Below are 27387 nucleotides of genomic sequence, written 5' to 3'. Positions count from 1 at the left end.
CCTGCAATTGCTCGCTCACACGCCACCGCCGGCGGAAGGGGCCTCCACTCGAGGCGGGTACCTGAAGGGACCCCTTCTTCGAGAGGGTACTTCGGGCCGACTCTTCCACGCCGGCGAAACTTTTGGAAGGAGGCAGCAGTAACGCACTTCAGCTCAGCATGATTAACTAACCCAATTCTAACCACAAATTGTGGAATCGCTGGGGTGGTTACGGGGGGGGGGGGGAGGTGAATTATGAGATGCCATGCAAAGACGCTGCGTTTGCTCCGTCTCTTTTCTGCTTATTCTATGAAGAAGCAAAAAAAATCGGACTCAGCAGGATCCATGTCAAACGTGCGCTCGTTTTAAGACATTTAAACTACAAACTGTGGTCCAATGTCCGCACCAACGGCCACTGGACTCCACACCTCCCATGACTCAGACTCCGGCTTCATTACAGCCAGTAAGGCCCACAGAGCCAATCTGCTCTGTGGGACGACGAAAGGCCTACACTGTCGGCAGTGGTGTCAGCTACAGGACGTTGGAGGGTGGGAATGTGCAAAGTAACAACAGCACAAAAGCGACAATAAATTATTGATATGAAGCCCACGCCGAACCTTCTGTAAATAGCATAAACAAAAATCAAGCGATTAAAGACAAGATCAAAAACAGCATTATAAAATCCTGGCACGTAAATCAACCGCATACACAGCCTCTGACTTTGACGAAGCTTAGACGTAGCATTCATAGAAATTGTGGCAGAGGTGATTCTGTAGCATGGCCTTAACACACACACACGACTAAATAATGTAGATGTGGAATATTAAGGCCGATCACGAGGACATTCCAACTTGTGGGTTCTGTGCACTGGAACGGAGTTCGCAATCTGGGAATGGTGACCGTGGCAATCGTAAGTTTGTCCAAGGTTGCGTTTGAACAGGATGGAGAATGCCGGTTGATTTCAGGGCATTTTTAGACGGTGATCGCCGAGTACGAGGTGAACGTGCGAGACAAAACACCGCGGCGCAGCGGCCGCGGCATGCCGCGACCACGTGAAAACATTTGACGCTCCCAAATATTATTCCTTCAACGCCGTACGGTCTCTGGTGAGAATGAACGCGAAACTTTCTGCGTCTCCGGTGACACCCAAACAAAGAATCATTGACCACGTTACAAAACTGCGAACCGTTAGCAGGCTGAGTCCAATCATCCAAGCCTGACCACCAACCATAACGAGGTTCCTCTTGAAATCTAAAACATGCCTCTCCTCAGTTTAACACGGAGGCTTTCTCGAGCAATATCCATAATATTTTTTGTGTTTTTGGGTTAGATTGTGTAAATATATAATATTGACATGTACTTTTTTCTTATATTTATGCGATCAAACCCGAGAAAACCTTCTCTAATCGAAAAAAAATGCAGCCCCAAAAGTATCATGCTTGCATCAAGTACGGTGATGCTTCTGTCGATTGTAAGAACTTTTTTTTTGGCGAGTGTATGGTAGATTTGATGGCGATATTTAAGCCCCCGCCGCGAGAAAATGTTGAACTTAAAACCCACAAGCAGAGCGATAACACTCAAAAAATTCCGATGCCTTACTGCATGTACATATGCTGAACTTCTTTCGCACCGTACGTAGCCAACCGTGCTAAATCGGTATTCGCGCCATTCTTATGGTGCAGGGTTAACATGAAGGCGCCATGTTTCACAGACAGCTATAGTCTTCCAGGAGGTGAGGATGTTGCCCTGTGGGATTTGCCCAATGTAGGCAAATTAGACATATCGTGAGTCATTTTATGGTTTGGCATATTTGTACTGTGACGCCAACACACATGGCCTTCTATTTTTTTATAACCTCGCAGGGGAGTTTTAATATCCACTGTGAAAACGTGACGGCGTGCGATTATGGTTAAAACACGTGCAGTGTTTACCAGGGTGGCCCGCTGGGCTGAACCGTAAACCTCTGCAAACGAGCTACCAACGCACGAGCGCCAGACTCAATAAACAAGTTGCCCATCTGAAATTACCGATCTGTTTAGGGTGCGCTTTTTTGGTTGTTGTAAAATAATGACTTTGTTTTGATGACTGTCTTCATCTCAACCTCAGCAAAAAACGGTCATTCTCTCGTGACCTTGGTGAAAGTTTGGATCGAGGTCACCTGCACGGAAGGGGACAAATTCCGCTGCTCAATTACAAAGTCCTTGTTTGTAAAAGACTAAAAAAAGTCAGACCGTCCCCGAGAGCAGAGATAACCCAGAAATGATCTGGCAAACTCTGCAAGAAAAACTTCATCAAAAGGCAAATCGACAACGTCAACAGCGGATCCGGGTGCGAGAGAGAGAGCAGCGTGCCGACCTGGGTGTGCACGCATCGCTGCAGAACTCCGCCACTGGTCGATCATAGAGGGACATTTAACGACGACACAGGGGACAGCGTTTTGGCAGTCTGTCAGTGGACTACAACCAACCGCCACTCTCGAGCCTTCCAGACAAACACGGTCGCGCAATTTACCCACCGTCAACAGCCCCTCGGCCACCTCCGTGTTTACACTTACACCTCGCCTCCGTGAGCCCAGTGTCGGACAGAAGGTGGCGGCGTTAAAGGCCGGTGCGCTCCCCGTGGCAACGTCGCGGGGGGCAATCGTTACCGGAAAAATTTTCACAAGGCAGCGCCGCAGTGGCGAGATGTTAACTACCTCGCCTGGTACGCAGGAGGTCGTGGGTTCGAAACCGACCCTGACGCCCGTATATTTGGAGTTTGCGTGTTCTTCCCCGTGGTTGTGTGGATTTTCCTCCGGGTCCTTTGGTTTTCCCCTCCACATTTTATAAACATGCGTTTAGAGTATTTGGCTGCTATACATTTCTACATGATGAGAAGCCACTTCGTAGAGCTATAATTTATGGTCACGTCGCTTCTTAGCTGTGTAACTCAGTGGGCCTTACAAATAATGATTCACAGCTCTTTGCCAATCCACTGCGGGATGAAGGACTTCCCACAGGGTTGTTTTGACCATACTTCACCATGCTCGTCACTGCTGGTCAGCTGACCACTCGCGTTAGCCATAATTGGTGGGGATTGAAGTAGGGGTTTGCCGGGTTGATAGCGATGGTCGCCGACCACTGCGCCACCGCTCAACCCCATAACCATCGGCGCTGCTCGTCGTCAATGCATTGCCATTGATCAGTGCCCTAAAATTACAAAACGATTTGGGAACTTGCGTGGCGTCTCAAACGCAGCTGCATCGCAAGACGATGGATTGGGTTTGTCGTTGAAAACCAGGTGAGATTTAAAACGCTGGACACAGGGACACATACATAACATACTTACATGTCGCTATGAAATATTCAAGATACCTCATAATGTATCTCACGCACAGAGTCAAATTTCCACCGTAGATCCGGGCCTTAAAAGCAAAGGCCTGTAAAAGAAGTGACTTTCTTACGAAACTACGGTGGAAGTTACGTCATTAAAAAAAAATAAGAGTCCAGACGCCTCTAGCCCAGGGAAGCCTGCACAGCTTCAACTGGCAGCGCCACTCGCACACACTGAACCCATATGGCGGAACAGATAGAGAGACTCTCTCTCCTTCATACATCTCTCTCCAAAAAAAAAAGTCAAAAAAAGCTAAATATCTTTTTGTTTGTCACGCAAAACAGCGTCGTGGGAGAGCATCATACCAGCCGTAAAAACTCCGGACCGGTTTTCGACATCCCGTGTCTCCATCAGCAGGGTCAGGCTTCCGCGAATCAATGGCAACGCTGGCGAACTGCCAGATTTCATTGGCGGAGGGACTTGGGACCCCCATATGGTGGAGCCACAACAAACGTGGAGCCCTGGGAGCAATCAGCGCCGTAGCCGGCCGATAGCGAGAGGGTTCCGTTGATAAATGATTCACAGTGTTTCCATCCAAATCGCTCCCTCGCCCCCTCGCCCCCCCCTCTCGCCCACCCGCTCAGCGATCAGCTGCTAGGAGCAGAGGTGAACCCTCACCAAGTTACCTTCCACCCATAGCAATTCGAGATGCTTGCGTCGACATTTCACAAGAGTGCAAGTCCAGTGCCGAAGATACAAACATTGCCCCGTGTCAGTCTTCTACAATGTTGGGGCAACCCAGCAATCGTGAAACGCCAGGGCCAACTTTGCTCCGACGGTTAAAAACTACATGCCAACGTTGGCCCAAGGTTGGACGTCAACAGGGAAGCGTCGTGAGTGAACGTCGATTCAGGCTGGCATGGGGCAGTTCATAAATGACGTCACGCGATTTTGGGCAATTTTTGACCACCCCCCCTCGTCACAAAAAGTCAGACCCCCCCCCCTCAAATATGACGTCACAAAGCTCTGCCCCCCCCCCTCCCCCCAAAAAATTAAACATGCTTCAAATCGTTTTCATTGTAGTGCGTATTTAATGTGTGATGTTGTAGGAAAAACATTTATTAAAAAGTCTATTTAATTAAGTAGAACGCGTTGTCTATATTTATTTAAAGTTGCGCATTTTGATGTGACGTCACATTTCTCACCCCCCCCCCCCCCTCGTCACACATCGTCACAAATGTCTGACCCCCCCCCCTAGGTGCATGACGTCATTTATGGACGGCCCAAATGGTGCAAGAGGGGTGGTGGCATTGGCCAGCATCACGCCCGGCCGCCTTTGTCTGACGATGACACACTGCACACTTGGTACTTATTTAAGGCTGAGCCGACCGAGGAGGGAAGCCCAGGACTGCTTCAAACACCACTTGCCGCTAATGTGAGCCGCTGTCCACGATTCAAATTCAGTTGCGTGAAGCATTGTGCCCCCCCCACCCCCCATCACGCACGCTCGCAATCAATTTCCACCGAGAATGAAACATAAACGTCAAGTCACGTAGGTAAAAAAATGAAATTAAAATTAATAAAAAATAAAATTAATTTTCATTTCATTTTTATTACCTACGTGACTGTACCGAAAAAACTAAGCGTATGAATCCTTGCAGTCACAAAAGCTTCAAATCTAGAATGAATAAACGTCAAGCTTTAGGTTGCAAACGCTTGGCCGTGGGGGGATGAACTCGGTTCGACGGCGGCTACAGGCACCACTTTCACCAGCTTCAAAATACCACAATGGGTGGATCGAGTTGTTTGTTTGGGGGCGATCTATGGGCGATCAGCACCGCGCCTGATGAACGCTCTTTGTTCAGCAGACGATGGGCAATTCCAGGGCAAGAATTGGGGGAAACCCAGCGGCGTCTTTTAAACGTCACTCATTACTCACGATCCCACTGCCTGTCCGAGGGACCGATGAGAGAACTCGGCAGAGTTGGTGGTGGGGGGCGAGTGGGAAGGGGCTGGTGAGAGGGTGCCATCCACTTGTTCACCTTCTTGACAAGGAATTGCTTTGCTAGGTTGGCACAGCAATTGTCATTTCATTAGTTCTTCCATAAAACAAACAACCTCCCACACGCCCCCTCGCCCGGCACCCCAATCCCAGCCACTATTTTTTTCTTATCCAAAAGCCCCAAGTGAACCTATCGCCTCTGCTCAACCGCCCTCTCCGCACTTCCCATTGGATGAAATAGCTTCCGCCACCCTCCCACAATCCCCAGCTGCTTCCAAACCACAGCTGCTGCTGTTGCCACGTGCGGACTGACATTCCAGAGCGAAACCAACCCGAGTAGGGGTGCGGACGGACGGAGAAGGGGGGGCTGGGGGGAGGGTCAGGTGTGTGAAATGGACCGTGGCTCTCAGCTGTGGCAGCGGAGAAGGCATGAACGGAGATATCGTGCTTGCTCATGATCTTTAAGCATTCCAAAGAACGTCGTTATTCTATAGCGTCCAATTCCGCCACCGGCTCTTCACGTGTTAAGGAGGCTGTTGTCATACTCTTAGTTCTTTCGGTAAAGTCACGTGACTTTACCGAAAAAACTAAGAGTATGAATCCTTGCAGTCACGAAAACTTCAAATCTAGAGGCTGTTGTCGCAAAACTACCGAGCGAACCGTTGCCTCGTGTCCCGGACGCTGCAGAGAAATGCAGCCAGGTGCTTGTCGGTGACAAAAACCCAACAATCCGATGCGGGGAGTTTTTGTGCAGTCACTGGTGACCGGGGGGGGGGGGGGGGGGGGCCGAAACCATCAACTCGCTGCACTTGAACACTCGGTTCAATCACAGACGACCGAAACCTGGATTCGAACCGAGGTTTCTCAACGGTACTGCCTCAGTGCCTCTGCCCCCCCCCCCATCGCAGCCCCCCCCCCCCCCCCCCATCGGAAACTCCCCGGCCACCTCTTACATAAACCGAACTCATTCGATGCTCTCTATGTAACCCAGGGGAGAGAGAGAGCAGAGCCCAATGAGATCCGAGTCACGATAAAAATCCAAAGTAATACATGATCTCCACGGGCTCATGGTCAGCAACACAAAGGCGGCCGCTGTCCTCCGCGAGGGCAACTCCACGCGGCCGGCCGGGGCACACAGCGGCAGCTTTGTCAGTACGGACGGGAGAGATCGGCTTCCTTGAACGAACGACACGCGGGGGAGGAGGTGGGGGGGGGGGGCAGTGGTGGCGACGTGACGTTTGCTGGAAAGCTCAGCGGCGAAATTGTACAGATCGACTCGTTCCATCGGCCGAAGCGATTTTGGCTTTTTGTCTACTCGACCGCCCCCCCCCCCCCACCTTGGCCCGGAGCCCACCGCCTTCCCCCAGTTCTGGTTGGCAGCAAGTCGACTGTGCTGCATGGGCCAGCGACAATAGCAGCGAGCGTCCTCGGCACTGCCCAGATGGGAACTCGCGAACGCCAACGAGTGTCCATCAACTGGCCGCGAGAGACATTCGAGATTATTTCGAGGGCTTCATTCCTCGCTCCGTGTGTTTTTTTTCTTCTTTCTGGAACGCCGCTCGGCTGGGCTTGCGAGTGGGGATCGTCGGCGAAAAGAGCGAAAGTTACGCCCAATCCCATGTTCTCATGATTGTGCCCTATATTCCTAAAATTCGATGCGGACGAAGTGTCGCGATAAACAAACAACATGAGGCGAGAGATGGATGTGGCCGGGTTCCCCAACACCGTTCCTTGAACGGCGTTCATCACGGGGGGGGGGGGGGGGGGCATCGCGCCCACAGCGCGGGGTGCAAGGCGACAAGCTCGAGTTGGTACGAACGGTGGCGTGGCGCGGGGGAACTTGTGCTCACTGAGAGCGCATTGAGTGGCCACGCGTGGTTCCCCACATGCGAGGCAGCCAGCTCCCCCCCCCAACCCACCAACACCGCACGTGAAGACGATTTCACTGTGGTGGTGGTGGAAGGCTGCGTTTTTGGGGGGGGGGACCAATGAGGACTCGTGTTCCTGAGCCGGGGGTGTGGGGGTCATGTCGAGTAGCCAAGCGGAGGAGGGGTGGACGGCTCTGCGTTTCTTCAAAGGACGCACACGTGCGGCGACGGGACCACGTGGACTCGCGCAACTTACTCCGTGTGCACGACACATCGCGTGCACACGCGCTAACAAACACCAAGATCCACCCCCGGTGTAGCCTTTAACAGATCGTTGGGGAAAGTGCTGTTAGCGAACAGCTATGAAGGCCAGCCACGGCACAGGACTTGGGTGGGTGGCCAGCACCACGCCCGGCCGCCTTTGACTCCGTCTTGGAAATGTTTACACACCGCACCAGGTACTCATTTCAGGCCGAGTCGGCCTAGGGAAGGGCCCAGGACCGGTTCAGATGATCGTCGCCGATGTTGGCCGCGAGCGAGGAATCGCACTCGGCGCGCTAACTGCGACCCTCCCGCTCACCACCCACAAACAGCTACACACTCACAGTGCGGCCCACACTGAGGGGGACTTGTATTCGAACGTGCGCAGGCTTCGCACTCAATGGGCACGTGTGTGCGCGCGTTCCCTGCCTCAGAATTTGCTCAGACTGCCGCTGCATTCCTGTCTGGAAAATTCTGCCCTCAAATAGCTCCGCATTGCATGCGCAGGCCGAACCACAGTCCCCGCTCGTTTTGCTCCCACGCCCAGACTCACACACACACACAACTCCCCCCCTGTATCTGTCGGACTCGCACACAGTCTGCATCTGTCAACGGGTGTGCAGGGCCCCGTCTGTGTTCCCTCTCCACCACCTCGCTCGGCCAGAGACGATGCCCAATGCCCACGCAGCGATGAATCGCGATGTTTTAGCTTTGCGCCTGCGAGATAGTGGAGATACAAGGAGGTGCTCACTTTTATCCATTACAATTTGTAACAGTTTTGTTTCTGGCCACTCTGTGTGTTGGACCTTTGGGCCTGTGCTCACAAAACGGTGATTAAATAGAGAGCTATATGTAAAGTTGTTCAGGCATTGCCTGGAACAATCGGTCGCTAGCATCTTTCTGTGCCTTCCTATCTTCTATGGGTGCAATGAAGCTTCAATTAATTGATCAGAATCGATTTTTAAATCGCACGATGCGTGCATCGCGTTGCGCGAGCGTCTGTTTACGATTCATGAAAATTTTACGCAAATGACGTGAGATTTTCACATCTAGGAAGAAAAAAAACTACTTTTAGGGGATTTGTACATGGAGGGGATTCATATTCGACGTTTGTAATAGGCCCATGTGACCCAGGCTAGGTTCACCACAATGGTAAGAATAACAAGACACGAAGTAATAATCGCTTCTCGATTTTATTGTGACAACTCATCGATTGGCTGGGGGGGGGGCGGTGAGGGTGACAAGTCGATTGTCATACGCTTCTCCATTGATCTCCAGGCCTGCGGTCTCTCCTCTCCAGGGCATCCATGGCCCAGGCGTTCCTCATCATCTGTCCCGGCCCCCCCGGCCCCTCGGCCTTCCCCCCCCCCCAATCTCCTCCACCGTCAACTTGACAAGCAAACCACGTGTGTGCAACATTCTACAAACGTATATACAATACGACCCTGTTGCAAACTACAACGCTGTAGGCACTTGGTGGTGGTGGCGAGGGGGGGGATCAGGCCGCTGTCATAGATCCCTTCGTCCGTCCCAATACAGCGCACAGTATTGACAACGATCGTTTTTTTAACTTTAGTACCGTGCTCTATTATTTAGTGTAAAGTCTGCGTGCCGGTTTTCCAGCGTGAAAGCGTTCTGGCTTTTAACAAGATGTGGTAGATCCCAGCTCAAAGCAAAATGGCAATTTTGCGTTACACTCCGATAAAGTGGGAATGCTTTTTTGTTGTTGTAAAATAATAATAATATGATAACAAAAATAAAATAAATTTCGATTTAAAGCTTTCGTGACTGCAGGGATTCATCTTCTTGGTTCTTTTGGTAAAGTCACGTAGAAGGGAAATAATAAAATAATAACAATAAAAAATAAAACATAATAAAATGGAGCTGCGGTGGATTATTTTATTATTTCCCTTCTACGTGACTTTACCGAAAGAACCAAGAAGAAAAATAAAATACTGTAATTTTTTTCTTTTTAAGAGAGCACAAGGAACTATGAATGCTCCGGGGGAAAAAAACGGGCCACATGTGGTCTCTGGCTGTGGAAGGCAACGGTTTCCAATGTACGCGAAACTCCCATTCTGAGCAGCATCTGTGACCATTCTCATGCCAGACGGAATGGTGGTGGTGGTGGGGGGGGGAAAGCCGCGAGTCCAATGTTGCGAGGGAGTTACATCAGGAGGAATACGCCCGCCCAATAGAAACTCAGAGTCTCTCTCACTCTCTATATAAACACAAAGAGTGTGGGGCTGTGTGTGGTTTGTCGGCAGAGGAAAGGAGGGTGGGGAGAGGGGGGCCGAGGACGCTGGCTCCAACGGAAAAGAGTGTTGGGGGGTTGGGGGGTGGAGGGAGGGAGAAGGGAGCTGCGGTGGAAGAAGAGACGAGAGAGAGGAGAGAGAGAGATGCACAATATGGGAGTGCAAGGGGCAAACGGTGATCGGGTGCTGTCTTTCACCTCGCACCGGAAGTGATCGTAGCCAAGGCATTGGTAAATCTGGCAGCGAGCCCGTGTCCCATAGGTTAGGCGAAGTAGTAAATGCGTATGGTACGAGGTTTGTGGGTTTTGTATGCTCGATGGGTTCTCAGCCGGTGAAATACATTCCGTAACTCCTCTACTTAATCAAACTTCCCCATTCGCATTAAACGCATCTGCCTGCGACCAAATCACCATTAAATGCGCCCCGTCCCCGTTGGATCTCAGGAGCTAAGCACCATCGTGCCTTGTTTTTACTTGGACCAAAGGGGCTTGCCGGGTATTGTAGGTGTGGGGTTGCAAGGTATGGACAAGGGATGGCAGCAGTGGTGTGTGTGTGTCACCCCGATGTGGTCACTTTTTCAGACCCAGGTCACTCTTACACACCAGACTCTCCCTGGTCTATATGGAGGTCTCACTTGGGTAAACATATTAAAACTTGGCTTGTAGCGAATTTTATCTGGCTTCTCTACTTTCCCTCCACACACAAAGGTAAACTCTCCCTAACAGGATTTATGGATAAATATCCCAGTGCAGGACCACCCTCCTGCCTCAGCGAGGCTTTCCAGCGAGGCTTTCCTGTGAATATCATCGTCAATTCCATCTCTTGGACGATACACTACTGGATGAAGGCCCCCACGTGCCTCGTCAGCCATGGGGATAGTAACCACAGTCTGTGCTGCTCAGTGCGTGTTGAAGGTGGGAGGCAAACCAAGGAGAGTGAGCATATCACTCAACGAATGCGAGGCAATTGCCAGGAATCCAATGCAGGTTTCCGTGTACTATTTGCATTGTTAGTTAAATGACCGCCATGAGAACAAGATGCTCAATTTTCTAACATCCAAACATAAAGTGCAAAACCAAGAGGCGTAACGACAAAGCACCCAACACCGTTGACGTTTATCCAAATCGAAACAAATGTTACGGACTCTGCACTGTCTCACCACCACGCCATTAATTGGGGGAGAGGGGGTAGGGGTGCAGCCTTGGTAATTCGCGAACTTTTGCTCGAGTGAACTTTCACGCCGACACGTGCCGGCAACGCGCGTGGGATCCACGCTCCCGAACGAGGCACTAATAAAAAGAAGGACTCTCACGCACGGCGCAACAACAACAAAAAATCAGCGCAAAGGTCCCGCCCGGCCTTTACGGCGGCCGTGCCAACGATCACGGCAAAAAAAAAAGAACCGATAAGGCCCCTAGACTCAACCCTGCGACAAAAACGACCCGCTATTTGCTACCAAAATGGACTCGAGCAGCGTGACATGTCGAGACGTCCCCCTGGACTGTCCCGGATCCCACGCGGTGGGAGGGGGGGGGAGGCAGAGTCTGGCAGACGTGCCTCGGCCTTCACGGCCATCACGGTCCCGTTGCCGGCACGGCTGAAAACCGAATCGTGTGACGTGCGAGCGTGGGCTAAATGGTCACTCCTCCACGTTTAATACTTCAACGATTAGAGCGTTGAAGTTCATCCTGCTCCACAGCAGGCTCCTGGGCCGAAAGTAAAATGCCGTTGCGTAAAATACCAGACCTGCGGCCAATTACCAATGTGAATGTGTCACCCGCAATTAATTAGCAATCTGCAATGTAATGAGGGGGGGGGGAGCATCGTAACTTCAGCGAACAATGGTGGGGTCAATTGCACGTTGACCCCAGGTCGTGAACGCGTAAAACCTCCCTTGGATGCGACTTTGCTGGGGCTTGAGGAGAAGGGGTCTGCGAGCGGGCAGCGAAGTTCGATTTGAAAAACTCCAGGGCTACGAATCGGTGTACGCGCACGTTGATATTATAAATCCACAATGCGAACCCGTCCGCCAAGAAATACAGCTTTTACGCTCCCTTGTTCGTGAGAAAAAAGTATCTATACATTGTGCGCCTTGTGCGGTGGGGGTTGGTGCACTAATATCTGACTTTAATACATGGCCATTATCTTAATTGGTTTTGCACCCGCCTTACCCCCACCATCCCACATCAACCGGAGTGGTGAAGTATGCTCAAACAAACCCTCCCATGACCTACACAGCATGGCGAGGCCCTCATCCAGCAGTGGATTGACAATAGGCTATACATCATCATTATTAACAATTTTAGGACATGTACTTAGTCATTAAAATGCAAACGCGTGAGTCATCGGGGAGTTGACTAAATCTGTTGAGCTGTAAAACTAAATTAGTCTGAGAAAAAAATATACACCACAGCGTTGGATTAATAATTCTTCCCAAAAAAAAGGTTGAGCATTGCGGTCAGCAGACGCCACGTGCAAATGCACGGACGATCTTTGAAATCGCTGGTTGCTATGGGGTTGCAATTCGTTCACCATCCAGTTCGTGTGTGGCTGAGCTCGTTCTGGTGCGGCCAGAGCCGCCAGCACACCACGGATCGAACAGGAGCGGCATCCAACCCTTGCTGCAGGTGTTGACGTCGTCATCGATTTTTTTAATATTTAAATCATGCATCGATGACGACGCTAACGAATCGAAAGACTTTGACGAAGATTCCGCGAGCAGTCGTCGTCATCGACAAGGCTCGAGTCGCCGGCGACAAAATCATTTACGATCCCGTTCGGGCACGGTGGCTCCGGCGAAAGCTTTGCGTGTTTCCCAAAGGTCACGTTCCGTTTCGTTGGGCGATGGAGTGCAGCAGAGGTCAACCGGTCAACCGGTCAACCGGTCCCGTTCGTCACTCATGTCGATACGAACAAATGTCAAGCGTTGCGGGTTTACGCGCGCGCGCGCAACTCCCACACGCGTACACAGACGATGAAAACGCATGCACACACACACACGCGAGCGAGCGTGTGTGTGTGTGTATGCAGACATAGACAAAGCTCCCCCCCTACTCCTCCGTCCAGCCTCAACAGCCTGTTGGCTACAGTGCTGTTAGCGAGCACCTATTAAGGTCCGAACGGCACACGAGGGGGGAGGTTGGCCAGCACCACGCCCGGCCGCCTTTGTACACAAACACACACACACAGTGCGGCTACACACGTAAACAACACAAACGGCTGTATACACAAATACCATAAATAACACAAAGACTGGCGCGACGGCGGCGCATATGGCATCCAGATGTTTGTGGCAAACACGTGGCCTTTCTCATGCAACACACTTTACACTTAAACATTGTGCTACCCTGACTGAACTCCTTAACCAAACAAGACTCGGACAAAGATAAAGATCACCCACATAGCTCCTGCAGACTGTTGGGGAAAGTGCTGCTAAGCGAGTGTCTGTCTATAAGAGGGTCACATCACCACTGCACACGAGGGGGTGGTGGTGTCAATCTGGATTTGGTGAGGCGTTGCTGGCACAATGCCAGGCCACCACATACACAACAAGACAAAGATCCCCCTATAGCCTAAACAGACTTTTGGTGCAAGTGCTGTTTGCGAGCACCTATTAAGGATGGCAGAGCACATGAAGGGCGTGGGTGGCCCCTTTTGTCTCCCCAGTGGCGATGTTTACACACCGCACCAGGTACTCATTTGAGGTTGAGTCGACCTAGGGGAGGTGTCGGAACAATGCCCGGTCACCACTCACGTAGATAACCATGTATATATCATTATACAGGAGATATGGGCCTGAAACTTTGAGAAACGCAATTCTCTTTTATAGTTTCTTTAGTTTCACCAGCAGGATTATGTTTAATAACCATTAAGTGGCCTCACGTTTGTATCCCAGAAATCAATTACGAATCAAAACGTTGGTCGCAAAAGCCCACATGTTAAACGTTCCTGGCTAAACAGATGGAATTACTGTTCTGTTAAGTTAAACCAAAATTAAAACGGTACTTAAATGAAAATAAATATTCCTCAAAACTTTCTGATAGGAGAAAAGCCACGCTCTCGAGGGGGCTTTGAAACTCCATACAGATCGAGGCGCCGCAGTGGGGAGATGTTAACTCTCTCGCCTGGTATGCAGGAGGTCGTGGGATGGAAACCCGAACCTGACGCTTGTATATTTGGAATATGCATGTTCTCCTCATGGTCGCGTGGATTTTTCTCCGGGTCTTCCCGTTTTTCCCCTCCACATTTAGAATCAACATCACGCGCTTAGAGTGTTCAGTGCTCTACATTTACACATGATGATAAATTCGTGGAGATATAATTTTTCGATAGCCAAGTCGTTTCTGCAAAAGAGCTATATAGCTCAGTGGGCCTTACCTGGCAAAAATAAAAAATACAAATATAGTTTAAAAGTAATTCAGTTTAAATATATTCCAGAATGCATTGCTGTTCTGGCATCTCTTGGCCACTCCACAGCCCAAGCTTACACCACCTTGGTATTCCCAAGCAATCTCCCATTCACGGGCTAACCAGGCTCAAACATGCTTAGCTTCCGAGACGTGCCGTACTGATTTGGTAACCAATCGCCGCCTCGCACACGTGCGTATGCACACCGCGCGTGTGCCAACATGTACGGACGCTCCAACCCACGACCCAGCCGAGGGGGACGCACCAAGCCTCCTCTTTCATCATAAAACCACACACACACGTGCAGGACACGTGCAGGACACGTTCATGCAAATGCACAGAGGACCCCTTATCTGCAACCGTCGTCGCCATGACCATAATCGGCGTACAACTCATTCTGAGTCCGGTGCGCGTGGCTCTCAGCCCGATTTGTCCGGACCCATGACGGTGGTGGGGATCGGGTGGGGGGGGCAGTGGGGGGGGAGGTCATTTATACAACAAAAATGCGTCTGTGTTTATTTTGGCGTTTTTGTTGTTGAATACTCATGCTCCACTTTCCATTGCATTTATTTAATTAAAATATTCGTTCAATATATATTTTGCATCTCGTTTTGCTTTTCACTGTTATGCTACGTTTCATTGCATTCGATGTAGAGTACATTAGATTTCATAATAATTGCTGTCATTTGTCCTTGCTAAATTTGTGTTTTGTGTTAAACACAAATCTCACCGTAATGTAAATTGCGATCATCGTTATTGTGCTACACATCGCCCAATGAGTTAATCAGAACTAAGTGTGAGCACCGCTATCCCTACCGTCTCAGTCCCAACCGGTGACCATCGGGACATTACAACAACCAGCATTTACATCCATTGCTGCCCACGAGATATTAAAAAAACAGCGTGTGCTGGCACTGTTCGCGATTCATCCGCAGCCCCGATTAAATCATCATCATCAGCCATGAATAAACGTGACGCCCTCTTTCCTTCCTTCCCCAAGCCGTCGCGATCTGTTTTAATGAGACACACAAAAAGGTAAAAGTGGTTTCCTTCTCAAATCTGGCTGCAACGCTCATCTCCCCGAGCCAGCGGTGTAAATTCCACATTCCTCTGGCAGCGGCCAGTCCATTCTTACCACGTTCACCTTCGACTGTCTACAAAGCGATACTTATTTTATCTACATATCCGCTAGTGGTATTACAGGATGAATCGATCCCAAAAAGGGCACGCTTTAAGCTTGAAACGTTTTGTTGTTGGTAAGTACTACTCTTGACGCGTTAACCCCGATGTGCCACTGGGCAAGATTGCATTGGGAGTCATTTCTGCTGAACATAAAACATAAATTAACCCCCCACCGTACGCGCTGCACGGCGTGGTGAAGTATGGTCAAATAAAGTCACGTGATGTTGATGGGAGGCCCTCATCCAGCAGCTGATTAAACAAAGGGCCGTTACATCTAGAGGGTGGTCCAGATGTCTTGTGACCCCCCCCCCCCAATTAATTTACCCCTAACATTTGTTCCATTTGCAATATTCATTTCCGTTTTAAATAAATTAACAACAAAATAATTCAGATAATTAAATGGGGGTGTCACAAGACATCTGGGCCACCCTGGAGTACAATGAGCTGTCGAGAGGCACGCAAACAACATGACGTGAACACACAGACAACAATGCCGTGAACACACAGACAACAATGCCGTGAACACACAGACAACATGACGTGAACACACAGACAACATGCGTTGAACACACAGACAACATGACGTGAACACGCATTCCCTTTGTTATTCCATTTGCGAGGAATCGCTGCAGATGTTCGCAATCCATACGGCTGTTAAAATTGATTCTCAAGTTCGACTTTAACAAACAAACAAAACAAAACTCAACAACGTTTGAAAATAACACCGCCCCGAAGCGCAGACATATACCGTACACACGGTAACAGGCAACGTTTTAGGCAATGAACCTTATTCTTAAAAGTCGCCTAATTAGGGTCGTGTTGATGAGGACGTGATGTGGGATGTTGTGTCATTACAGTATCTGTTCGTGTGCGCCTCTGCCAACGAAACGCCGTTATCTATTGTCGAGAGGGGGGGGGGGGGTTGGGGTTATATCACGTAAATGTAAATGTGTCGTGAAACCCGCCACCACCCGACGCAGCCATTTAAGTCAGGTTTGTCACGTAAACAAAACGTGCCAAATTTGAGTACGGCAACATCTGTGTGTTGTAGAGTAAAAGCACGACATTTACAACGCATCAAACGCAACAATGAAATACCAAATGCTCTTTATTGTTCTATACGAGACTCTCTGTGCGAGTTTTAATTGATGGATTGAAGCATTTTAATTTTTTGTATAAAACGCAACCGCGCCCGCATTCCACATTCCTCCACCACGCACGGGCCCACACGCGGACACACACGCGCGGACACACGCACGGACACACACGCACGGGCACACACGCGGACACACACGCACGGGCACACACGCGGACACACACGCACGGACACACACGGACACACGCACGGACACACATACGGGCACACGCACGGACACACACGCGGACACACACGCACGGGCACACGGGGAGTCGCTCTCGAGACAGGATGGACTTGAACATTGTTGCCTCCCAAATGGCATCACGGTAATTTGCATTCCATCGACACAGCCGCCCCATTTTTTTGGTATTTTTCCTTATACGAGACGCACACATTCCAGCACGACGCCGGAGCCATTTCCTTCATTGCATTCTACCACCCACCACCACCACCCATCAAGTCGAGCGTGTGTGTGTCTGTGTGTGTCTGTGCGTGTGTGTGTCTGTGTGTGTGCCCCTTCATGGGGAGCGGTAGTGTAGTGGTTAGCGCTGCTCTACGCTACGAACCTGGCGACCCAGGTTCGATTCCCGCTCACGGCCAACACAAGTGACGACTATCTGAACTGGTCCTGGGCCTCCCCTAGACCGACTCAGCCTTAAATGAGTACCCTGGTGCGATGTGTAAACATCGCTACTAGGGAGACAAAGGCGGCCGGGCGTGGTGTTGGCCACCCACTCCCTCGTGTGCCGTGCCGGCCTTTATAGGTGCTCGCTAACAGCACTTGCCCCTACAGTCTGTTAAGGCTATACGGGGGGATCATTGTCTTTGCCCCTTTAGCCGGAGGGGGGGGGGGTCTCGCTGAATATCGAGACTCCGTTTGTGTCGGGAGCGTCTTCACTTTGCTCCACAACACTCGCGCAGATGTTTTGGCGTGAAGACTCACGAGTACAGGAGGTGTTTGGTTTCGTTTTGTTTAAAGACAAAAGCCGGAGAAGTCGGAAAAAACCACCCCCCCCCCCGTATACGGGAGGGGAGTAGTGACACTCAAAGCTCCGCACAGATAGATTCAACAATCCATTGCCCTCCAGTCATTTATTGACTGACAATCTCGTGGTTGCACCCGGTTGCATTCCCAGACAGCCTCCCATCCGTGAAAATAAAAAAGACAAACGAGGTTCAAGCCAGCTTCGCTTTCGCCTCCCGACGATATCACCCACGAGAGTCGATCATTCATGCCTGACAGATCACGTCGATCACCATCATCAATCATCATCCACCACCACCAGTAACACGGCGTAAGGTGCAAGGTTCAACCAACTCAGTGCGGTCCACACAACAAAAAGTCACCACCACCACCGACGCTTAAGGACAACGCGAGTGAATGAAGCGAGGAGGCGGAAGAGCAAAACAAAAACCACTTACGACGCTCCCCATGAAGTCGGCGTCATCCCCAAAGTCGGCGATGCTGGGCTCCCAGAGCATGCGATCGGTCCCGCCGACGTCCATAAGCTCCATGGCCGTGCCGGCTTCCTTCACGCGCGGGGGAGACGAAGCAGCGGAGAGACGACGATTCGTTTGGACGAGGCGAGGGGGCCACTCGTTTGTTTAAGCCCTGACAGTCAGCTGATGCTGCTGCTGCTTGCTGCACGCTTGCAGTCTCGGCTCCGCCCGCGCGCTCACGCCGCAGATGCCGTTGCTGGGCAGTGCGAGGCGCGTCTTGTAGCGCCCCTCCTCCTCCTCCTTCCTGTGCGCTGACGACACGAGGGGCGGCCAGCCGGGAGGACTTTAACCAGGGGGTGGTCGGTGGTGGTGGTGGTGGCGGTGGTGGTGATTGGTGGTGGTCAGTGGTGGTTATGATTGCTGGTCATTGCTGATGATTGGTGGTCAGTGCTGATGATTGGTGGTCATTTCTGATGATTGGTGGTCAGTGCTGATGGTTATTGGTGGTCATTGCTGATGATTGGTGGTCATTTCTGATGATTGGTGGTCAGTGCTGATGGTTATTGGTGGTCAGTGCTGATGGTTATTGGTGGTCAGTGCTGATGATTGGTGGTAAGTTCTGATAGTTATTGGTGGTTAGTGGTAATGATTGGTGGTTAGTGGTAATGGTTGCTGGTTAGTGTTGATGATTATTGGTGGCGAGTAGTAATGATTGGTTAGTACTGCTAATTGGTGGTAATGATTGGCGGTTAGTGGTGACGATTTCTGGTTAGTGCTGATGATTAGTGTTGGTTAATGTGATTGGTGGTTAATGTGACTGGTGGTTAGTAGTAATGATTGCTGGTTAGTGCTGATAAGTATTGGTGGTTAATGGTGATGATTGGTTAGTGGTGGTTCCTGGTGGTTAGTGGTAGTGATGACTGGTGGTTAGTAATCTTCGCGATAATTCGTGGTTATTGATCGTGGTGGTCGAGATTGATGGCTTGTACTTGTTTATTCGTGGTCGGGATGATGATGATGGCAGAGACAGCGTCATCTGCGTCTTGTGTACACTTTCTATTGCTTGCCGAGCATTTATTTACTTGGCGTCAAACAAACCCAAGCGCCTGCCTCGCCAACGACAACGCCGAGGAGGATGGTGGCAGTGTAAGGAGGAGGGAGGATCAGTGGCGGCGACAGTCGTGACTCGTGAGTAAGTGGGAGGAGGAATGCTGGGTGGGAAAGAGGATGCTGGTAGTGGATGGGTGTTGTGGGAGGTGTGTGAGCTCAGCCAGGCGCTCGCCTCTGGATAAGCCACGTCGCTTAGCGCAGCCAATGGAGTCTCTGCCGGTAGCGCGTCACCGAGCCTTTAAACGGGCGGCGCTGCTGTTGCTAAAAAAATTTTGTTTGAGTGGATGCTTGACAGTGCCGGATTATCCGAGTAGCACAAGTAGCTACACATGTAGCCGTGGGCCCCGCGCTTTCAAGGGCCCCACGCGAAACGCTTTCAAGCTATCCATTCCGGTTCAGTGATTCTGCACTTGCTCTATTACTATAGTACTATACCGCCTTCAACTTTTATGAACGACTGGGTGTTTAAGGTGAGCGATTTGTCGTATTATCTGGCTGTATAGCAAATGCAAAAAAATACAATTACTTTACTATGCAAGTAAAAAGTTTTTTGTGTTTTAATGTTCATGTGTTTATTTTTTTATTTAGGACCCCTTTATGATATATGCTACAGGCTCCGCACTAGCTTAATCCGGTAGCTTGGGCTACCGAGGAACAGCCTCACTGTTTGTTGTCCCCCCCCTACCGCCCCGATTAGCACGGTTGGCTACGTACGGTGCGAAAGAAGTTCAATATACATTCATGCGCTGAGTCCTGTGACCCCTTTTTCAAGAGGGTCCTGCCAACGTTTTCACACTTGCTGTGTGCATTTCCGACCGAGTAATTTTCGATGTCATTTTTCAGATTGTAAACATTTGCACCATGCCTCAATGAGTCCCGGGATATTTTGTTTTCTTTTCAGGAGGGTCCTTGTCAGGGTTTTTCTCAGCGGGGGGGGGGGGGGTGATGTCTTAATCCCAATTGATGTAAAATTGCGGGGTAATTTTTCAAGCATGCAACATTTTTGACACGATGCCGGCACGCACTCTCGCGAATGCCGTCGAAGGGATCTGTTAAGGTCCACACCGTGCAGCAAGACGGCGCGCGGATTTTCACGTTTGATGGATGCACCCGCAGTATTAACCAGGGCGGCCGCTGAAAATCGAAACCGTGTGAACCTCTGCAACACGTCGCGGCAGATGGCGAATTAGAGATTGTTCCCGAACTGGGGTCAAATCGGGGCAGCAGCAACAACCGCGCAAAAAAACTGGGCACTGAACCTCGCGCCGCCCGAGTTCGATTCCACGGACACGGAAAAAACGTCAGCGGCGAGCGATGTTTGAATAGTTTGCGACTGGAATACTGGACTGTACAGCCATTTGTCAATCCACTGTTGGATGATGGCTGCCACACAGTTTCTCTTGCGGGGGTTGTTTGACCATACTTCATCACGGTGGTCAATGCATTATAGGAATAATTGAGCCATTTGTCAATCCAGTGCTTGATGAAGGCCTCCCCACGTAGTTTCGGTCTCACGGGGGGGTTGTTTGAACATACTTCACTACGGTGGTCAATGCGGTTTTGCAAGACCAGCAGATTGGTTGTGACTCATGACTAATGTTCGCCGTGGGCGGGAATCAAACTCGGGATGACTGGATCCCAGAACCACTGTGCCACCGCTATGTTCGGGATGTACCCTCTCAATGGCGGAGGAGAAAATAACATTATTGGGTCTCGGCTTAATAAGGGGCATGTCATTTGCATATATACATATATATAAAACTCTGCCACTTGAATCAAGAACATTGGCTTCCAACGTAACGATTATGTTTTAGGATAATCGCTTTAAATGTTTAAAGGGCCATTGCCTGAAGTATATCGTGTGTCTATTATTGATTTATATTTTATATACGTCCCCGTGTTTACTTATTATTCATTTACTTTCCTGTGGACCACTTGTAACGCAATGGTTAAACTTTCCGATATCTATTTTAGGAATGCAGTCCCGCTTTCTGTGTCCCATTACAGCCCCAGCCGTGGTGCTCAACCTTAAAGTCTCATGTCCGAAAATGGAAACTCCAATAACTCCAGTCCTGTGTTGTCTCGTGGTGAAAGTTGACAGTAACTGCCTCTACCATCTGGCGACGAGATGGGTGAGGCTTTAGCAGTAGCTGGGCGAATATCTAGAATGTTAACACCCATCCATAATCTTGCCACAACAGGCCACGAGTTTCGGCATGCTTGCTTGATTGTACTTTGCGTGAGAGTTCAAGGTCAAGAGGTTACGAGGAGGTAATCATGGCCAATGCCGATGGTGCCACAGCACCTCAATAAGGCTTCCTTCCTCGAGCGACCCACGGTTGTGACAAAGTCAAGGCCGCACATTCAAGCACCGGCACTTACGGTCCCGTCATCACCAATGAGACTAACCCAGTCTCAACAAGAGTTTTCACCAAGCTCAACAAAATAAACTCGAACGAGGTCTTCCTAATGGGTGCCACTTGTAATACCGGTCTTGTTAAGCACCTTGCTGCATCCTGTACATGGTGCCCCAATCATCACCACCTCTTTCACGACAACGATAACATATTTTCCCACCACGTGCCATTCAAAGGTTGCTCACCCAATCCTTATATGACATTCCTAGTCTCAACATCATGCACCATTTACTCAAAGGCCACCTTACAGCTACTCTAATTATTTGTGTAAAAGGTCGTCCATCAAAGCAATGCGATCCAATGGAATTGTTCCAGTGAATTACGCCCATATGCAAAGTTCACCTCGTTCTGGAGAGGGGGTTATAAATTCCCATATTGGGTAGGATCTAGCGTCCGGTATTACAAGTGGGCCGACAAAAATGTTATTGTTGTTCACGTCACTGATTCTACAGAGCACCGAAGGCATTTTGATTTGTGAATTTTTACCCATTTTCAAAAGTGTGTTGATTTCAATCTTGATTTGAAGCTTTCGTGACTGTAGACATCCATACTCTTTGGTTCTTTCGGTAAAGTCACGTAGGTAGAAATAACATAAAACAAATCACGACGTTTCGATCGCAACACAAGCAACCTTCATCAGGTGAGACAACCACAGCTAGAAAACTAAAGTGGCCCTTCTTAAATACTTTATATTAAGTTCGCTTGCTTGCTTGCGCGTTTACGACCGTGCAAATCTTTCGGTCGTTTTTTTATTTAAATCCTTTATATTAAGTTCGCTTGCTTGCTTGCGTGCTTACGACCGTGCAAATCTTTCGGTCGTTTTTTAACCCACTTCCCGTGATCCAATCGAGCTGACATTTTCCACACAGACTCGTTATGCGTGACAATTAATTTTGGTGAACATTTTTTTGCAAAATTTTACACTTTTTAGGAATTTTTTTTTTACATTTAATTACCAATTGCTTAATGCTGCCAGGCAATCATCTGACCCATAGGTGGCAGCCATCTCAAGCCAGAGGACGAGAGGACTCTAGCCGCCACGCATATAAAGGATTTATAGTGAAAAACTTTGTTTTTACGGGTTAATTTTTTCCAGGTTTTGACATAGCTTCGCTTTGCTCATTGTGCAGTCGACTTGTTCCATTGCGTTAGCTTTGTACGTCAGGCTTCCAATGCACTCCATTTGACAGCCATCTCGGTCGTCAGTGAACCCATAACACCTGGGTCTAACCTGGGACCTCCGGCCAGCGAGCCGTCGAGACATCACCCCATGTGGCCTCGATGTACACCTAGTCTGGTACACGAGCTGCGATGTCACCGCGACTTTACTGGACACACGTCGACTGGACATCTGTGAAAAAGAGCTGCATAGCTCATTGGATTCCTCCACCTCCAGTCTAAGTAAATATTCTAACTTGGTCGGGAATGGTGGCCGTTGTTGTTCTCTTGATGTGTCTTTGGGTTGTACCGTGTTCTGTTCAGCATTGTCTGACGTTTCACTCCACGTCTGGAAGCTTCATCAGGCACGGGATATTCACAACAAACAATGCACAACCCGAAGACACATCAAGGGAGCTAAACAGCACAAACCTCGAAAACAATACTTTGTTGCTATTACACTTTATTTGCGGTCAATTTGGGTAAAATTTGACCCAGTCACCCTTGCAAAATAGACTCGACGTCTCAATGAGTTATAAGCTGTTAAAACAAAACATATCCATCAAAAGCTCCAATAGCAAGCGCAGTTAGACAAGTCATTCTGCACACAGCAACGGGGCCGTCGACGTTTAGCGTGGTTCGGTTTTTTTTTTATCGTAAAATATCTACAGCGCTGCTGAGAGAATCCACAAACAATGCACCACACACGGAGCTCCCGGGCCAGCACACGGCGTAACACTTCCATCCTTTACAAGAAAGACTTGAACGAACAAAGAACACGAATTTTGTGCATGCTAGCCCTAATGCAAATGCTAAGCTCATGCACATGCTAGTCTAATGAACATGCTAACCTCATGAACATGGCTAACCTAATGATGACGTCACCCTGATAATGCTCTATTTAAGACCGGTAGCCAAAGCAGAGCCTCACCATTCTGGCGAATTGCCCGATGATGCTGGATGCAATTATCAGCGAAACGTCGTACTCAAAAATTGTAAATGTTGTGGTTTCACGCTTCAACACACCAGGTGGGCTAAAGCAGTGAACTATTTGTCTTTTGTCAACGTGACACTTTATGTGCTGATTGGCCGTGTCGGGTGGTGGAGGGTTACGACACATTTATAAATAACGCGATCTAAACCCAAAAACGTTGATTGTGACTAATGATCATGCTTGCCTAATGAACGTGGCAAACCGAACGAACACGGCTAGCCTAATGACGGTGATGCAGTCACTTTCTATGTTTAACTCTACATTTTAAATGCATAGCACTCTAAACCCGCTTTTCCTGTAATGACGATTGGCGTCAAGATCGTTTAACAAAATATCAACCAACGTAGGGCCCCCGTGTCAATTCCGCTGCTGGACGAAGGCCTCCCAATGATTGTCGGTCATGAGGTTATCTGACCATACCTCCCCCCCCACACCCCTTTCCAACAGACAAGTGTGGACGAAATTGGGGAGAGGGCGGCACCAGGACAAGGTTTGAGACATGACTCTCCACTGACGTCAGCCGGGGGTCCGGGGATTGCACTCACGATTGCCCGGCTCAACTTGCGGCCAGTATTTTATAACTTCACAATGTAAGTACACTTGGGTTATCCTGTTCAACTCTGCAATTGAATCTGTTGCACTAGAACCTCGGTTTTGCGATGCATTTTTTCCTACCCAGGTCTCCCTGCAAAAATAGACTTCTGAATTCTAGATTTGAAGCTTTCGTGACTGCAATGATTCATATTCTTAGGTTTTTTCGGTAAAGTCACGTAGGTAAAAAACATTAAAAAGTAAAATAAAATAAAAATCACGACGTTTCGGAGGCAACACATTTACTTGATACAGCTGTCGTGGCTGTGACGGTACCACCTGAAGACGGAAGCTTGTGTTGCCTCCGAAACGTCGTGATTTTTATTTTATTTTACTTTTTATTGTTTTTTACCTACGTGACTTTACCGAAAAAACCTAAGAATAGACTTCTGAACTAAATTAACTCTTACTTGAGTTTTCAAATAAAGGACATGGAATGAAACATTTTTGTTAAGGTTTTTTTTTACATTTGCTCCACACCGTTCCGCTCGTGCATGGAGATTTACTGTAAACATCGGTTAATGCGCACGCAAGCCTGACCAGGTATTCGCGGCTCTTATATCCGATACAGCCCAACCCTGCACCGCACCCCAATGACGATGTCCTACGCAAGTTGGGTGACTCATGGACGCACACAAGACACACGCGCGCGCGCACACACACACACACACAGCAAGACAAACCAGTCCTTTGTTTTGACGTCAGACGTCAAATTCGTTGTAATGCAAACGCAGTCATGCATTATGGTTACAGGGCAATGGATCAACAGTGACTCCGGGTCACCAGTGACTGCAGAAGGAAAACAATAAACCACGCACGTTATAATTAATGATTTTTTTTCACTTATTGTAGAATTTCGCAGCTCCGATGATTAAATAAGAAAATCAGTTTGATTGACATGAGACAAATACCCTTTGCAGGGCACGTATAATGAGGTGAGAGGGTGGTTAAAGGGTCAGAGCCGGCGCCGCTGAGATCACGGCTTAGAATCCGGGTCTCAGCCGCGCTTGTTTAAACCGGGCTCCCATGTGTGGCGAGTTAATGCTCTCAGTCCGGTCAAAGAATGACTGCACAAAAAACTGAATCCCGTAGACTTACAGAGACCCATTGATTTACTTAATAGACCGACCCATAGACTCGCATCGAAACCCAGACTCGCGTATAGGAGATCCAGACTCACATAGACCGAGTGGTGATTAAACTGGGCTCTCACGTGCAGCGAATTGGCGGTCTCCGCCCGGTTACCAGTAACTACACAATATACCTCGTCGTATGAATTTAGTGTGTTGCACTTAAGTTAGATACATTTCATCTCAGCTCACTTAAAGATTGCTTAAACTGCCACTCAAAGAACATGTTTCTGTAGCAGTGTAACCACCACGGCATCAATAAGGTTGAATGGAAATCAGTTCCGTGACATCGTATTACACGATATGCAAAAACGTGTACAAAGCACAAAGTCTCTGTGGGTGCATTATGCAAAAATAATCTTCAGTTCCTGAAAGATTGCATTGCGGTCCTCTTGTCTTTGGTTACCATCAAGATAATTTTGAGGAAATGTGGCCGACTATCTGCAGTGATACACAGATAGACAATTGTGCATGGGTTATATTCTTATTGGGACAATGCTTACTGCTGCAGGGTCTGTCTGTAGATACCATGCATCGGAGTTTCACACTGCCACACTATGGTGCCCATTCGTTTGGCTGATGCCAAACATGATCACACCTGTACACCACGAGAATCCGATTCTTGTGATAGGGTTTTCTCGACATTTACAGATTTGAGTTGAGAACGTTTTACACGAGCCAATCTCGGGACGTGTGGCACTGAATGGATTATTAAAACTCGGGACATGGTGTCGATAGTACGTTTGAAACAAAACGGGGAAAGAGATGAAAACATTTTTAAAATAAGAGGTTCCTCGAGTGTCGAGGCAACCTGTGACATCAGAAGCGTTGACATTTTCACGGGCCATATGACATAAGGTACAAATAACAAAAACGCAAAACACCCATTAATAATACGATAGATGCCTATATTTGCTATTAAGGGCCACTACCCAAAACATTGCCTATCTTATACTTTTATTTTTAAGGCCAATGTTTTTGACGAACCTGTTAAGAGTTGTATTTGTGCTTGTGCACGATTGTCAACACGGAAGCATGAACAAATAATGTATGACAGGGTGGTTCACCGCTTGCTTTGAGTTCTGAATGAACATTGAGGCAGAGGATGGCATGCGAAGTGCAGTAACTCGCGTGTGGATAAAAATAGGATGCTTGAAGCAATCTTAAGAGAAATGGTTCTGTGATATCACCTTCTGCAAGCCGTTTTTTAAACACCCGGGTGATGCACTGCTCACTGAAGAGCTCCACACTGACACTCAGGTCTCATATCATGAAGCAGACTGCACGGTTAGAATATAATTTGGTGAGAACATAAAAAAACCCAATGATTCTGCTCACCGGCACAGCCACGAGGCTCAAAACACGACTTGCCCTTGTCACAAATTCTTCACGAAGTGGCTTCGTCAGCCAAACGCATTTGAAAAACGATGACTACGAAAGTTGTCCTGGGCACGCTGCGGTTTGTGTCATTTCGACTTCCCCCCGAGGGTAGGTGGCAGGAATGACGTTCTGAATCGCAAAGTTTGAGATGAATATGGTGGCGGCGTGAGTTGGCGGCACGTGCGAGTAAACTCAGCCGGTTTCTATGGGCGCACTCGCCCATTGGTGACTTCAACTCGCAACACAGATGCCGCTCAACAGAGGAAAGCTTTACTTAGAAGGGAGGTGCTGTTTTGGAAAACTGACAATTACTTGTGTGTGCATGTTTGTATATGCTAAAAGATTGTTTACAGCTTTTGGTTATACCCAGCCAATAGAAGAAGCTGGTAGACCACATTTCCTTTGTGGTGGCTTTTGTATACGCAGGCATTGTAATGAATGAATCCATGTTCTATTCATGCCAATAATTGGAACAAATCATACACATAGATGCAGTTGTGGTTGAGTGATATTATTTTTGATCATGGGGACAAGATGTTAAGTATGAAGACGTAAAGCGATGTAGAACTTTAGGCTTACCTCTTTCTTTATGAGAAAACAAAAATCAGGTTAGGGTTGTAACATTTTGGGGAATCAAATAAAAATAAATCTAGACTGGAGTACTATATGATTTTTTTCATATTTTACCACGTAAGGGCCACAGAGCTATTTTTATATTTTTCCAGAAGCGACCTGGCTATGACAAATGATACGAAGTGGGTTC

At 48.8% G+C, this 27387-nt stretch overlaps 1 protein-coding gene across 1 annotated transcript in view; it reads right to left on the bottom strand.

Moving 5' to 3' along the window:
• The window catches only part of CREB3L1 (cAMP responsive element binding protein 3 like 1), a 58358-nt gene extending 39397 nt beyond the window's left edge, over window positions 1–18961 (bottom strand). Inside the window, exon 1 of the mRNA XM_061564254.1 lies at window positions 17827–18961. Coding sequence (XP_061420238.1) covers window positions 17827–17919 — 93 coding nt within the window. The 5' untranslated portion in view covers window positions 17920–18961. The remainder of the gene's footprint in view (window positions 1–17826) is intronic.
• Window positions 18962–27387: the final 8426 nt, after the last annotated feature.

Source organism: Lethenteron reissneri, chromosome 33 (genome assembly GCF_015708825.2).
Source record: "Lethenteron reissneri isolate LAM-NWPU_2019-01 chromosome 33, ASM1570882v1, whole genome shotgun sequence".
In the NCBI taxonomy this organism is placed as follows: domain Eukaryota; kingdom Metazoa; phylum Chordata; class Hyperoartia; order Petromyzontiformes; family Petromyzontidae; genus Lethenteron; species Lethenteron reissneri.
The sequence above is the reverse complement of the archived record's forward strand: the minus strand, read 5'-3'. Positions and strand labels throughout refer to the sequence as shown.